The sequence below is a fragment of the Vitis riparia genome, chromosome 5 (genome assembly GCF_004353265.1).
Source record: "Vitis riparia cultivar Riparia Gloire de Montpellier isolate 1030 chromosome 5, EGFV_Vit.rip_1.0, whole genome shotgun sequence".
NCBI classification, from domain to species: domain Eukaryota; kingdom Viridiplantae; phylum Streptophyta; class Magnoliopsida; order Vitales; family Vitaceae; genus Vitis; species Vitis riparia.
The window spans coordinates 1,715,030-1,730,433 of record NC_048435.1 but is presented as its reverse complement, the minus strand read 5'-3'; the positions used below and the strand labels follow the sequence as shown (position 1 = coordinate 1,730,433).

Below are 15,404 nucleotides of genomic sequence, written 5' to 3'. Positions count from 1 at the left end.
GATAATAAAGGTGAAGTCCTTGGTGCATTTTCTATTTCTATTGAACATGGTAAAATCATGCTGAAGAAAGTGGCTTCAGTGAGGATGCTGCATCAGCCACATGATAATCACAATATTGTATCATATCCACTGCAGAAAAGGGTGCGTCCATTTATTTCACCTTCTTTGTGCTTTTTTTTTTCTCTCTGATGCTATTCTAGGTATGTATACTCCGTCTGTGAATTGCATATTTTCTAATGTCATCATTGTCCTTTTCCTTAGGGTCAGCTTAGCAATGATGAAGACATGTGTAACCTTGGATGCTTGTTAGTTTCTACATCTTATTTTGAAAGTAAAAAAGTTGTAAACTTTCAAGAAGATACAGAAAATGAGAATAGAGTTGATAGAGATGTTGGTTTCAGAGTGGGGCTTGGTCCAGAGGGTACATGGGAGAGCTTTAGGTCATTGCTTCCCCTGTCTGTGATCCCCAAAACATTAGAGGATGATTTTATTGCTGTGGAAGTTGTCATGAAAAATGGCAAGAAGCATGCAATTTTCAGGAGTCTTGCAACAGTTGTTAATGATTCAGATGTTAAATTGGATATATCCATATGTAGTGTGTCTATGCCTCATAGTCGTGATCCCTCTTCAGAAACAAGAAGTCGTAACATTGTGGTAGAAGAGGTCTTTCAGAACCAACGTTATCAGTCAATCTCTGGTTGGGGTAACAAGTGGCATGGCTTTCCCACTAATGATCCAGGGCACTGGAGCACTAGGGACTTCTCATATTCATCAAAAGTGAGTGCACAAAGAGTTATGCTTTGTATTTGTCTAAGACTAGGTTTTATTATTATTTTTTATTACCAAAAACAGTTTGTTCACCTTCCTCTTGCTTTATTTTGAAGGATTTCTTCGAACCTCCTCTTCCCCCTGGATGGAAATGGGCGTCAGGGTGGAGTATTGACAAACCCCAGTTCGTTGACGTTGATGGCTGGGCCTATGGGCCTGACTATCACAGTTTGAAATGGCCTCCAACCTCCCTAAAGTCAGGCACAAAATCAGCTGTTGATGTTGTCCGTCGAAGGCGTTGGATTCGTACGAGGGAGCAAGTCACTGAACAAGGCACAAATAACATGAGTGTTTTCACAGTCATAAATCCTGGATCTTCTTCTATTTTACCATGGAAAAGCATGTCCAAGAATTCTGATCATTGTTTACAAGTTCGGCCATGTGTTAATTATTCCCAACCCTCATACTCATGGAGTCGAGCAGTTTCTGTAGGTTCTGACCATGCCATGAAACAAGGAAATAAAATGGCCGTTGTTACATTCAAGTTGAATGAACTTGAGAAGAAAGATATGCTTTTGTGTTGTCGTCCGGATACTGGGAGCAAATTATTTTGGTTTAGTGTTGGAGCAGATGCTTCAGTTCTCCATACAGAACTAAATTCTCCTGTCTATGATTGGAAAATATCTATCAACTCTCCTCTAAAGTTGGATAACCGACTTCCTTGTCCAGCTGAATTCACGATCTGGGAAAAAACAAAAGAAGGGAATAGCCTTGAACGAGAACATGGTATAATCTCTTCACGTAAGAGTGTACACATATATTCGGCTGATGTCCAGAGACCTATATATCTTTCATTGTTTGTTCAGGGTGGTTGGGTTTTGGAGAAGGTAAGAATCTTGGTCCTAAATGCTTAAACTTACTTTTTAGTCATCATGTCTAAAAGCAATGGATGTGGAAACTGTTTCACTTGACAAGCATTGTTTTTCATGCAGGACCCTATTCTTGTTTTGGATCTTTCATCTAATGAGCATGTTGCATCCTTTTGGATGGTTCACCAACAAAGTAAAAGGTTTGTGCTTCCCAGTATTTTCCTTTGGTGTTCTATGTTGTGCCACCTTGGTGCCTTGGAGTTCCTAAATTCAATTAGGAACTAAAAGGCCATATTGAATTCTTGTTTCCCCTATGAATGCATTATTTTTTAGAAAAACAAGAATATTATTAACAGTGCCTCAAGAAAAAGGGGCCCACCAACATCAATGGGGGAATACAAAGGGCACCCGAATGGCAAAGAAATAGAAGAGAGAAACAAAAAACAGGTCCATTCCATTAAGAAGTGTCAACCAATCAATAAGATCTAATATAGACAGAGACAACAACTAAGAATTTCCAAAACCAAAGCAACATAGAATTCAGGAATGAGCTGTGGTACCATGAGCTGAGTGCTCACATTCTCAAAAGCTCTATAATTCCTCTCTTTCCAAAATAAAGATAATGGAGCAACCCTCCAAACTTTCCTTTGGTTCATACCCAAAAAATGTCCCATGCCAACTTCAAATGATTAATTAGCACATCCATTCTTCACATACACATGCAATTAAAGAATTGCATGGAAGAGTGGTGGTGAGGGAGAGATACATGAATATTTACCGTGTTTTCTTCTCCATGATAAGTTTTTTATGCAATATGAATTGTTCCATGGTGATAAGTTTAAGAACTAATTGTCTGGATAACTCTGTTGGAAGTTTTACTTTTACGGATAAATAAGTCATTGCTTTATTATAATTCATCTTTAATCAAACATTACTTTTGTCAATCCATAATCCATATAATTTTCTGTCCATAGGAGATTGCGTGTGCGCATTGAACGTGACATGGGAGAATGCAGTGCTGCACCCAAAACCATAAGATTTTTTGTTCCATACTGGATCAGTAATGATTCATCTCTATCTTTGGCATATCAAGTTGTAGAAATTGAACCAGTGGACAATGCAGATGTTGATTCCCTTTTGCTCTCTAGAGCAGTTAGATCTGCAAAAACAGCGCTGAAAAATCCTATGAACTCAATGGAAAGGAGGCATCCTGGTGGAAGGAAAAATATTCAAGTACTAGAAGTGATTGAGGACACAAGTCCAACACCCAGCATGCTTTCTCCTCAAGACTATGCAGGTCGTAGTGGGGTTAATCTGTTTCCATCTCGAAATGAAGCACATCTGTCCCCAAGGGTTGGCATTTCTGTTGCTATTCGTCATTCTGAAAATTTCAGTCCTGGGATTTCTCTTTTTGAGCTGGAAAACAAGGTGATTTTCATGGACAGTGATTTTTCCTTCAAGATGGCTTGGGATTTATTTTTGTTTTGGCTTTGCACATGTATGCACGTGTGTGTGTGTGTTATTTGAAGATAAATCTTGTGGACTTGTCTTTCAGGGAAGGGTTGATGTCAAGGCATTTTATTCAGATGGCTCTTACTACAAGCTTTCAGCACTAATGAACATGACCTCCGATAGAACAAAGGTTGAATTCTTCTATTTTGGCTCTCACTCTCTGGTTAAGGTTCTGTCATGCATGACACTGAATTGAAATTTCTTTATTTGTTATTTATAATCAACTTCTTCATTTTGGTGATTGAGGTTCTCATGTGAGAAGCAGATTTCATTTCATGATAATCAGCTTTAGAGCAGAATTTATATCAAACCCTAATCATTCATTATCCTTGTACATCATAGCAATAATCACTGGAAACAAGATTTCAGCTTTAAATCCTGTTATTCCTTCTTAATATTTTTGTTATATGAACTGAATTGTAGCCCACATTTTCCTTAGTAATTTTGTTGAATAACCAATACAAGTTTGTACAAATGTTCCTTTTATCACTCAAAGCTTCATTCTTTTAAGTTACTTTCAAAGTACAGTCAATGAATTAAAGACCAGAAATACTTACTCTCAACACTAAGATTATGCCACATCCTTCTTACTCTTAACTTGGGAGCAATATATTTTTTTGATCAGAGTAGCTTGGGAGCAATATTTTTTTTTTTTTTATAAGTGAGCGCAAATATATTAAGGGGCAGAAAGCCACAAAGCATATAGGAAGTATACATAGCAGCCTAAGCAAAAACACATGAACAAAACACTCACCACCCCTTAAGGAACGGCAAGCCATTCCAAAAAACCTAAAAGCGAAGAGGACTCCTCTCCCATATACACCCTAGCCCAACTCCACAAGTTACAAACAAAAGAAATTTTCAACTTCTGTATAGCTAGAGAGCCCCCTCTGAAAGCTAATCTATTTCTTTCCTTCCAAACCGTCCAAAAAATACACAACGGAATGGAAGTCCAAATCTTTTTCCTCTTTTTCCTTACAAAAGGGTCCCTCCAACTAAGTAACATTTCTTTGACTGTCTCTGGGAACACCCAATTAGCCCCAAACAAGGCAAAGACAATCTCCCAGAGAACCCTTACAACTATACAGTGTAAAAGAATATGATTTACATTTTCCTCTTCACAACCACACAAAAAGCAACGATTTGGAAGATGCCAGCCCCGTCTTTGAAGCCTATCCAAAGTTAGGACCTTCTCCCAAGTAGCCTCCCAAGCAAAAAAAATCAACTTTGGTTGGGACCTTGTCCACCCAAATACTATTTTTCGGGAAGGTGATGGCACTAGGGACTGTCAGCAGCTTGTAAGCATCTCTAATCCGAAAAATACCGTGTCCCCCTCCTTTCCATATCACTGAATCCTCTTCAGGAGAAATCCTCAAGTCCCTCAGCATATGAAACAACTCTCCTAAAGCGTCCAACTCCCAATCGTTAGAGTTTCTAGAGAGGCTTATATTCCAACCTCCTTGGCCAAGGCTAGAATCCCACATCTCATTTACCGAGGCGTTCCTTTGGGCCGCCAAGGCAAACAACTGGGGGAAAGTTTGGGACAGCGCCTCATTACTGCACCACTGATCAGTCCAGAAATTAACCTTGGTCCCCTCTCCCACCTTGAACTCTATATTATCCCAACACTAATACGACTCCTTCAAGATTTCCTTCCAAACCCCCACTCCAAACGTTCCGCGAGCCTCATTAGTTCTCCAACCAAAACCCTCATAGCCATACTTCACCCCGATCACCTTCTTCCAAAGGGTTTCTTTTTTAAAGGCAAATCTCCAAATTCATTTGCCCAACAAGGCCTTATTCAGGAGATCAATCTTCCGAATGCCTAGACCCCCTTTCTTCTTTTGGGTGCACACCACCTCCCAATTAATGAAATGAATTTTTCTTTCCAGGCTTCCTCTTCCCTAAAGAAAATCCCTTCGTAATTTTTCGAGCCTTTTTGCAACTAGCTTGGGCATTCGAAAGAGAGACAATTGGTAAATAGGTATACTGGCCAAAGTGCTCTTAATGAGGGTAATTCTCCCGCCCTTTAACAAATATTGTCTTTTCCAAAGGGCTAGCCTTCTTCTCATTCTTACTTCCACCCCGTCCCACATAGTCGTGGCCTTGTGATTGGCTCCAAGGGATAGCCCCAAATAAACAGTAGGAAGGCCCCCACTCTACACCCTATCTCCACTGCCAATTCGTTGATGTCTTCAACCTCTCCAACCGGAATTACTTCACTCTTAGCTAGGTTTATTTTAAGACCAGAGGCTGCCTCAAACCACGCCAAAATCCAGCTTAGATAGGTAAGGTGATCTTGTCTTGCTTCACAGAAGATAATAGTGTCATCAACAAATAGTAAATGGGACACATTCATCTCCATTCCCCCCCTCCCTCGAAGACTACAGCCGGAAATGAATCCCCCATCAACAGCCCTTCTTAAAAGCGCACTTAGCACTTCCATACCTAACACAAAAAGGTAAGGAGAGAGTGGATCTCCTTGATGCAACCCCCTGGAATTGGAAAAATAACCTGTTGGCACCTCATTAACCAGAATAGAAAAATTTGCAGTTGAAATACACCACCATATCCACTCCATCCAACGAGCTCCAAAACCCATCTTGTGCATGACCTTCATGAGGAACTTCCAATTAATGCTATCATAGGCTTTTTCAATATCCAATTTACAAATCAACCCTTTCTCTTTACGTTTATGCCAGAAGTCAATCACCTCATTGGCTATGAGCGAGGCATCCAAAATTTGTCTTCCCTTCACAAAAGCATTTTGGTCCGCAGAGACCACCTTGTCTAAAACCTTCTTCAGCCTATTGGCCAACACTTTGGCCAGGAGCTTATACAGTCCCCCTAGCAGACTAATGGGCCTGAAATCCCCAAGGTCATCAGCCCCCCCTTTCTTGGGGATGAGGACTACGAAGGTAGAATTGAGACTCTTAGCAAAGGACTTCTCCTCAAAAAACTCCTTGAACATATCCACAATCTCCTCCTTCATGAAGTCCCAACAAGATTGCCAAAAGGCCACTGTGAATCCATCCAGGCCTGGAGCCTTATCTTCATTCATTCCCATCAAAGCAGCATGAATCTTTTCCTCAGTGAATGGTTGTTCCAAGCCTTCAGCTTCAATATGGTTTAACCTTGGAAGATTCAACCCCTCAATATCAGCTTTCCAAGCTGGCTCCTCTAACAACAGCTGCTGAAAAGCATTCACAACCCCCTCTCTCACCTCCTGCTCCTCCTCCTCCTCCAGCCACCTCCCATTGATCTTAATATTTTCCATGGAGTTATTTCTTCTATGGGCATTAGCCATCCGGTGAAAGAACCCTGTGTTCTTATCCCATTCCTTAAGCCACAGCTCCCTTGACATTTGTCTCCAATGCGTTTCTTCCAAAAGCACCCATTTTTTAAAGACTTCCTTAGCTTCTCTTTTCAACTCCGTCTCTCCTTCAGTCAGGCTCCTTTCACTCTCCACCCCATCCCAAAATTCTACTTGTTGAAGTGCTAAGTTTTTATTAACTTCCAACCTTCCAAACACGTCCTTGTTCCATCCTTTGATTTTATCCTTCAAGACCTTCATCTTTGTAGCCAATCTAAAGTTGGCCCTCCCTCCCTCCCTCCCTCCCCCCCCCCCCCCCCCCCCCCCCCCGGCCCCTTGCCACCAACCCCGAAGAAGCTCCTTAAACCCGTCAACTTTGAGCCACATATTTTCGAACCTAAACGGGGAAGGGCCCCTTCTGATCCCTCCACCTTTCAGCAAGATGGGAAAATGGTCAGAGGTGGTCTGGGTAACCTACTCTGGACAACCCCACTAAAACAGTCAAGCCAATCCTGGGTCACTAGAAAACGGTCCAGTCTAGCCCAAGATTGATTGTTCCTGCCCCACTCCAAGAAGCCACCCCCCCCCTTGCATAGGAAGTTCCAGGAGCTCTAATTCGTCAACCACCTGAGCAAATCTTCTCATGGCGCCAGTCAGCCTCTCCTGATTACTCCTTTCCCATTGGGATAGGGTAACATTGAAATCGCCCCCTAAGCACCAAGGGTCATCCCAGATGCCTCTTATAGCTCCTAGCTCTTCCCAAAGAATCTCCCTATCTTCTTTGGAGAATGACCCATACACTCCTGTGAAGATCCAGGCCTTCCCATCTTCTATATTCCTAATTTGCAAGAGATTGAGAACTGCCCCATCTCCATCTCAAGGACCTCTAGGGTTCTTTTATCCCAACATATCAGAATCCCTCCCGCAACTCCCTGAGCACCCATGGCACCCCAATCAAGGAATCTCCCAGAACCCAAACTCCTCACCAAACCCTCTGTCATTGACTGAATTTTCGTTTCTTGGACACAAAACAAATCAACCTTCTGGCTTCTAATCATGGCCTTAATCACTTTCCTTTTAGAGCTATCATTGGCTCCACGCACATTCCAACTCAATAGCCTTATCTTCATTGGACTTCCATAATCTAGCACCCTCTTCTTTGCACAATACACTTCTTCTTCTTCCCCCCCTCATAATTGACGGAACATTCAAGCCTTTTCAACTCCCTTTTGAATCTCGATTTCTCCAGCAGAACTTTGCTGTGAACTCTTTCCCTCCTCTTTCTAATTTTGACCAGGAACTCCAAGATATCTTTCTCTAATCCCTTTGTTGATAATCCCAAAAACTTACTGAACCTAGCCAAATCATTTTCTTCCCAGCTTGCTTCCACCCATCCTCTTTCTTCTTGTGGCATAGACCGGGCAAGGCACAAAGCCTCTCTACTCTCTTCCATGTTGTCATTATTGACCTCTATCATTTCCCAACACTTCCCTTCTTCCTGCTCTGTAGACCCAGAACAGTTGCACGGTCTATGAGTAACCCCCTGGGTTATGTCCAAGATAGCCCCAGAAAGGTCGTAAAACTCCCTAAAGGAGTCCGACCAAAAATAGAATAGGGGGAAGAAAGAGGATCAGAAACCACCATTCCAAAGGAGGAAAGGGCTTTTTCATACCTTGCAACTTCCTCCAACAAAGCACAATCGGTATTAGAGGTCCTCTCCGACTGAGTCTCCTCCTCGGAAAGCCTCCGCCGACCATCCTTCGCCCAGAAAGGGGAAATACCAGCGTCTGGGCCCCTCATTGGGCTTTGGCCAGTTACCAAAGCAGGACGGGCCTCCTCCACCTGGGCCTTAACCATAACTAAAGGAGATGGTCCTCGGTTGTCTAGTCCAGCCCTTGCAGGAAGCCCCAAAGTCTTGGCCCGCTCAGTGGACTTCCAAAGCAACAACCTAGGATTAAACGACCCATTTACATTTGGGAGGTCCGATAAAAGAGCGAGCCCAGTGGGCTTAGAAACCTTAGACTGCCGAGAGGGCTCTGCTAGGCCCAACAATGCAAGCCCGCCCGAACCTTGTGGCCCACCCGGAGGCCCGTCGACACTCCGAATAGGGTCCGTGACTTGCCCCGACCCGCTTGACTGACCCCGCGTCCCATCGGCAGGCGGCAGCAAGACCTCGAGCCTCGAACCTTCCTTCGCCTCCATCACACGCTCGCTCGCGCGTGTACATGCTTCACCCCCAACCTCCTCTCCCGTTGCGACGACCTTCCCTCTCTTACCTGCCGTCATCACTTTCGTAACTGGCCTGACCTCCTACCATAGAGTTACCGAGTAGCATATCTCTTCAACCCAGACCTCAACTGCATTGGGGAGTTCCTCGCCGTTCCGCTTCACCAAAAACCGAGCCCACTGTAACTCCTCCATTTTCTCCGTTTGGGAGTCGACTGGGAGAAATCCCCCGCACTTCTCCCTTATCCTCCTCAAAATGTCCCGCTCCCATAAGGAAACGGGTAAGCCTACAACCCTCACCCAGGCTTCACTATTATTCTCCCCCTCCCTCAGGCATCCCGTCTCAGGCCTCCATTTCTCCAATTGAAGAAATATCCCCCCGACTGAGATACTTCCAAGTTTAGTGGCTTGCTCTGCTTCTGTCAAAAGTTCAAACTCCATCAATACCTTGCCCCTCTCCATTTTTGCTAACCCTAGGTTGCCCTTCAGACTCCAGATTTTCGCTAACTGGATCCCCCAACCTCTGAGGTCGTCCCCCTTTGCTGCGCTAGGGTTCCATGTCCCAACCACACAGTGATCTAGTTTATTTAAGTTCTGACCCAATTCCTTCTTTGTGACCTCCACCCTTACTGTTGCTCTCTCTTTACCCCTCAACATATTGGTCACTTCCGCGAATGTCTTCACCATGTTTGGCTTCGAGCGTGGCTTTTCTTCCTTTTGGCTTGTCATTCCTTTGTCTGCACAGCCCAAACACCATAACGTCTCCACCATTGAGGCCCAACCACCCTTTGCTCCTCTTCCTTTGGGAATGAAGATGCTAAATCTCTTACTCTCCAAATCCACAACACCCAGTCGGAGAAAGCACCCCCCCTCTGTTATAGTCGCACACCAGAGAGTAAGCCTTCCCATTTTCCTGCCACTTTCTTACCCATTTTGCCGTCCTCACATCCTCAATGCTCAGAACCAGGCACTCGAGGAATACCCCAAGACTCGCCGGTCCTAGCCTAATCCACGATGAAATCCCTCCTTCCCTTTCCACAATCGTGGCTTGCAGTCTGCCTCTCTTCTCCTCCACCTCAACCTTAAACGATTTCGATTCCACTCTGAAGCCACCCTTCCTGACACTCTTCCTAGGCCTCGCATGGACCTCGCCCTCCACAATCTCGGTCGCTCTCAGGGAGTCTCGCACTCCGCCGACACTCTCACTCTCTCTCGCGCTCTTTCTCTCTCTAACCCTCTCTCTCTCCTCCATTGAAGTACTAGCTTGGGAGCAATATTGGGAAGCATCTTTCAGCAATATAAATAGAATACAAGACTGCAATATGACACAATTCTTTTCTATGGTCTTATGTGTCAAAATCAACATGCTACATGTCTTTAAAAGAGAGAAAACTGAGAGAGAAAGAAGAAAATTCGAAGCAGTCAAAGGCTAATGCACTCTTTTAGAAAATGAACTTCCTTAGGTGTTATATCTGCACTGTTACAAGATCCAACCTAACTTTTCAGAATAAACATCCACAGAAGATGACAAATCATTCTCCAATTTAGTCTTGTGGGAAAATCAAATGACTGGCTCTTATGTCAGCAATGTAAGAGAAGAAAGGAAACTTACATGTGGAGTGTCCACAAAGGGGGTAGGATTTGCATTTGGATCATGTAACTACAGATTTCACTGGACAGTGAAGTCAGTTTTTTTTTTTCTTAATCTTCACTGATATGATACTTTTGACACTAATTAACAATTCCTAAACTGATTTATATGCAGGTTGTTCATTTCCAGCCACATACCTTGTTCATTAATAGGGTTGGTTGCAGTCTCTGCTTGCAGCAGTGTTATTCTCAATCAGAGGAGTGGATTCATCCCACTGATCCTCCAAAAACCTTTGGATGGCTGACCTCTGCCAAAGTTGAATTGCTGAAGGTCAGTGCAGATGAACTGTCCTTACTATTCACTGGATGCAGCAGCTATGGATAATTATAAAGATGAGATCCTTCAAAAATGGGATATGAGAATTCCTACTGTCATTTTTATTTATTTGTCATTCTCTTTCTTCATTTCCAATAAATAGTTTGGCTTTAGATATGAAGAATGTATTTTCTGTGACTTATGTGGGGAGTTTATTTCTCTTTTCAGTTACGGTTGGATGGTTACAAGTGGAGCTATCCATTTAGTATCGATACTGAAGGTGTGATGTGCATTTCCTTAAAGCACGATACTGGAAGTGAAAAAGCAAATTTAAGAGTAGAAGTAAGAAGTGGAACAAAAAGCTCACACTATGAAGTTATTTTCCGTCCCAATTCATCATCAAGCCCTTACAGGTTTAACTGTATTCCCATATTATTTTCTTGTAACAGTTATTCTATTTGTTCCTTTCTGTTTCAATTGTGCAACCTTGAAGGGTTTGGAGAAAAAAAACACACGTCCTCACACAAATATCTTCTAGCATAAAACATCTATGATAATTCTACTGAAGCATTAAATGCTGCTGAATTTTTCTCAAAATAGTATGAATTGATGAACTGTAAGGATTCATTTAGAAATTAGTTCATGGGATATGCTGAAAACTATAGCTATAATTATACTTTCTAAATTCTGTCACATTTAGAAATAGTTAATCAATAGTTCTTTGCTATCTTATTTTACTTGGTTATTTATATATGTTCATTCTTTGAGAAAAAGTGACTAAAAACTCTTCAATTAACAGGATTGAAAACCATTCAATGTTTTTACCAATTCGCTTTCGACAAGTGGATGGTGCAAGTGATTCCTGGAGGTCTCTTCCTCCTAATGCAGCTGCTTCTTTTTTATGGGAAGACCTTGGCAGAAAACGGTTGTTGGAACTCTTGGTGGATGGGACTGACCTGAAGAAATCAGAAAAGTACAATATTGATGAGATTTTTGATCACCAACCCATCCATGTGTCAGGTGCACCTGTCAAAGCTTTACGTGTTACTATTTTGAAGGAAGAGAAAATGAATGTAATTAAGATTAGTGACTGGATGCCAGAAAATGAACCTCTGGCAATTACAAGTGAAAGACTTCCACCATCTTTGTTACAGTTTTCTACAAGTGATCAACATCAAGAATCGCTTTCCACCTGTGAATTTCATGTTATTGTTGAGATTGCTGAGCTTGGACTATCAATTATTGACCATACACCTGAGGAGATATTGTACCTGTCAGTGCAGAATCTTCTTTTCTCACATTCATCGGGCTTGGGCTCTGGAATCAGTAGGTAAGATTTCCTTTCAATAACTACTTTATGGCTGAAGGAACAACTTGGACGAATTGGTTGGTCTGTATAGAAGTATGTCTTTGACGAAGTTATTAGATCTTCTATTTTAATTATAGGAGCTGATAATTAAGAATAATTGATTCAGGAAATTTTCATATTCTTTTGTATCACAGGTTTAAATTGAGAATGCTTGGAATTCAAGTGGATAACCAGTTACCATTAACTCCGATGCCTGTTCTCTTTAGACCACAGAGAGTTGGAGATGAGACAGATTACATCCTCAAATTTTCCATGACGCTGCAATCAAATGGGTCATTGGATTTATGTGTCTATCCATATATTGGTTTCCATGTGAGTATGCAAAACTTTGACTATTGTGCAAAAGAAAAAAAAAAATTCTTTGTGTCCATTCTTACTAACAATATCCATGCTGATTGCTTCCAATTAGGGACCTGAAAATTCTGCCTTCTTGATAAACATTCATGAACCAATAATTTGGCGCCTTCATGAGATGATCCAGCAGGTTAATCTCAATAGATTATATGATTCTCAGACCACTGCTGTTTCGTTTGATCCAATCATTCAAATTGGGTATGCAACAACCTGTTTTGAAATTTGGCTTTCAAATTTTGATTTTTCTGTGCATATGATTTTTTGAAAATTTACCCATTAACATTATACATCGAATGACAGAGTTCTTAACATATCGGAAGTCCGACTCAGAGTATCGATGGCTATGTCACCAAGTCAACGGCCAAGAGGTGTACTTGGGTTTTGGTCATCATTGATGACTGCATTGGGGAACATGGAAAATATGCCTGTAAGTATTATGATTATTTTTTATATGGTTTCTTTTGAGATCTTTCTTTTGTTTTAAGTTTGATCTTCAAACTTTCTGACTGAGCCTGAAGGACCACACCTGAGGGCATTTGAGAACAACCAATGCATGCTGGGGAATCTGCCCCTCCATTTGATGAATTGCTCCTAAGAGATCACTTGCTCAAAAACTGATTTGAGCTAACGATTTTAGTACCCAATTTTCTCATCCTCATTCAACTTTTGCTGTTGATAAATATGCTTCTAGGCATGGTATTCTACGGTGGTATGAAGTGGGTTCACAACCTTGCTTGTGAGCCACTTTGTATTGTTGTAGCCTAGGTTGGAATGACTCTTAAAATCACTCTTTACCATTATTTTTTTTTATGACTAATGTGTTTAATAGAGTAAGTAAAGACTGATTCTCAAGCAATCACCCAAAGAAATCCTTATATTGATTAAAACAATCGCAAGGTATCAATAGGAATAGTGGGGTTAAGAATTTTTAAGGCATATGATTTATGAATTATGCAATGGTAGAATAATGTCACCCCAAAAATCTTTAGTAACATTTTTTATAAACATCAAAGCCCCAACAACCTCAAGAAGATGTCTATTTTTTCTCTCTATCACTTCATTTTGTTGTGATGTATTCATACAAGAAATTTGATGGATTATTCTATTTTCAAAAAAAATATGATCTAACAGCATTATTGAAATATTCCCTCCCCATCCCACCATTCTCTAATTTGAGAATTAGTAGTTTGGCGTCAAATCAAGTAATATGAGAAAAAATATGAATTCTCTTCATTAATTCAAAAAAGAAGGAATTACACCGAAAAAAGATATAGAGGAAGAGGCAACAACATATTTGCCATTTTTCAAGGGATGCACCCACTAACCTAACGGAGAAAATCTCACCACTAAACTAGGAAACTAAATTAGAGATGAGATTGAGTAATAGACCACCCAAATCTCCTCCTTATTAAGGTATACAAAACTTAACTAAAATAACACTCAACAACCATAAAACACCAAGAAATCAAGACTAATAAAGAGATGGATTTCCAAAAATCATGTTATGGAAATTTTTGAAAGTGAAAAAAACTTCAAAGTTATTTTTGAGAAAATAAACCCAAGTGACCTTAGTACAATCATCTATAAAAGTGGCAAACCATATATAACCTGAGAGAGAAGCCACTCTAGATGAAACCCAAACATCACTATCAACGTATTGATGTTTTAAGATTCAAGAGGGCATTCTATTGATGTGATAAGCTGATGTAAGAATAGCCTCGCCTTAGATATATTTTTAATGAACAACTGGGTTTGGATTTCAACATAAAATTTTTGCAAAATAGAGAATAACTCAGCTTGATTTTTCATTAAAAATAACCAAGTACATCGAGAATAGTCATCAATGAAAGTGACAAAATACTGAAATCCTAAAATAGACGCGGTCCAACAAGGACCCCAAGCATCAGTGTGGACAAGTTCAAAAGGAGACTTTGCCCGATTATTCAAACGCTTTGGGAACGAGACACGAGTATATTTCCCAAGCTGATAGGACTCACACGCAAGCGATGACAAAGATGAAAAACGAGGGACCATTTTCTAGAACTTGGATAGACTAGGGTGGCCCAGGCGACTGTGGATGAGGAGGGGAGCATCAATGGAAATGCAAACTGCAGGAGTTGAAGGCGAGGTGAGGTGATAGAGGCCTTGAGATTCACGTCCTATGCCAATCGTCTTCCCCGTGCTCCGGTCCTGCAAGGTCACAAATTTATCAGAGAAAGTGATAGAACAGTTAAGAGTGCGAGTTATTTTGCTGATGGAAATAAGATTAAAAGGACACTCAGGGGCATAAAGGACATGATGGAAAGGTAGGGAAGGGAGAGGATGAGTTAAACCAAAACCTTTAACCATAGTTTGGGAACCATTAGCTAAAGTAATAGTAGGTAAGGCAGAGGTAGTAGTAATAGAAGAGAAAAGATCCTTATTACCAGATATGTGATCAGAAGCGCCAGAATCTAGAATCCAAGGTCCAAGAGAAAATGTGTGGGTAAAACAAGCAGAAGCATTACCAGTCTGGGCAACAGAAGCAACAAAAGTTGACTTGGTGGCCTAATAGCGGAGATAGTCATCATACTCACTGTTAGTGAAGGAAATAACCTGAGATGTGGAGGAACTGGGAGGCTGAGGCGGTTGAGGATCAGATGACTGGGTCACGTGGGCATTGCGGGGAGGTCGCCCATGTAACTGATAACACTGATCATGAATGTTCCCAAGCTTATTGCAATAAGTGCAATGAGGATGTTGCCTCTACCTCGGTTACCACTGCGTCCTCCTCGAGAGTTAGTTTAAGAAACTAACACAGAAGAATCTGAAGTGTTATCAGATGACAAAGTCTGAGTGGAGGAGATACAGAGGAGGCGAGCAAACACATCATCCAAGGATGGAACGGAGGAACTGCCAAGAATCTAATCGCGGATGGTCTCAAGATCTGGACGGAGGCCAATAAGCGTAAGAACCATGAAGAACTTGTCAATCTGTGTTTGTTGATCCCCAACATCAGTAGTAAGAGGCATCACGGTCAAGAATTCCTCCTTAAGAAAGGCAATCTGGCCAATATAAGTAGATAAATTCATGTCTTGTTGTCTGACA

At 41.5% G+C, this 15,404-nt stretch overlaps 1 protein-coding gene across 1 annotated transcript in view; it reads left to right on the top strand.

The window, feature by feature from the left end:
- The window catches only part of LOC117914486, a 117,755-nt gene that overhangs the window by 96,337 nt on the left and 6,014 nt on the right, over window positions 1–15,404 (top strand). Inside the window, 12 exon segments of the mRNA XM_034829830.1 lie at window positions 11–141; window positions 262–777; window positions 885–1,655; window positions 1,761–1,837; window positions 2,612–3,065; window positions 3,193–3,279; window positions 10,454–10,609; window positions 10,823–11,007; window positions 11,394–11,924; window positions 12,098–12,275; window positions 12,373–12,515; window positions 12,618–12,744. Of these exon segments, the coding sequence (XP_034685721.1) occupies window positions 11–141; window positions 262–777; window positions 885–1,655; window positions 1,761–1,837; window positions 2,612–3,065; window positions 3,193–3,279; window positions 10,454–10,609; window positions 10,823–11,007; window positions 11,394–11,924; window positions 12,098–12,275; window positions 12,373–12,515; window positions 12,618–12,744 (3,356 nt within the window).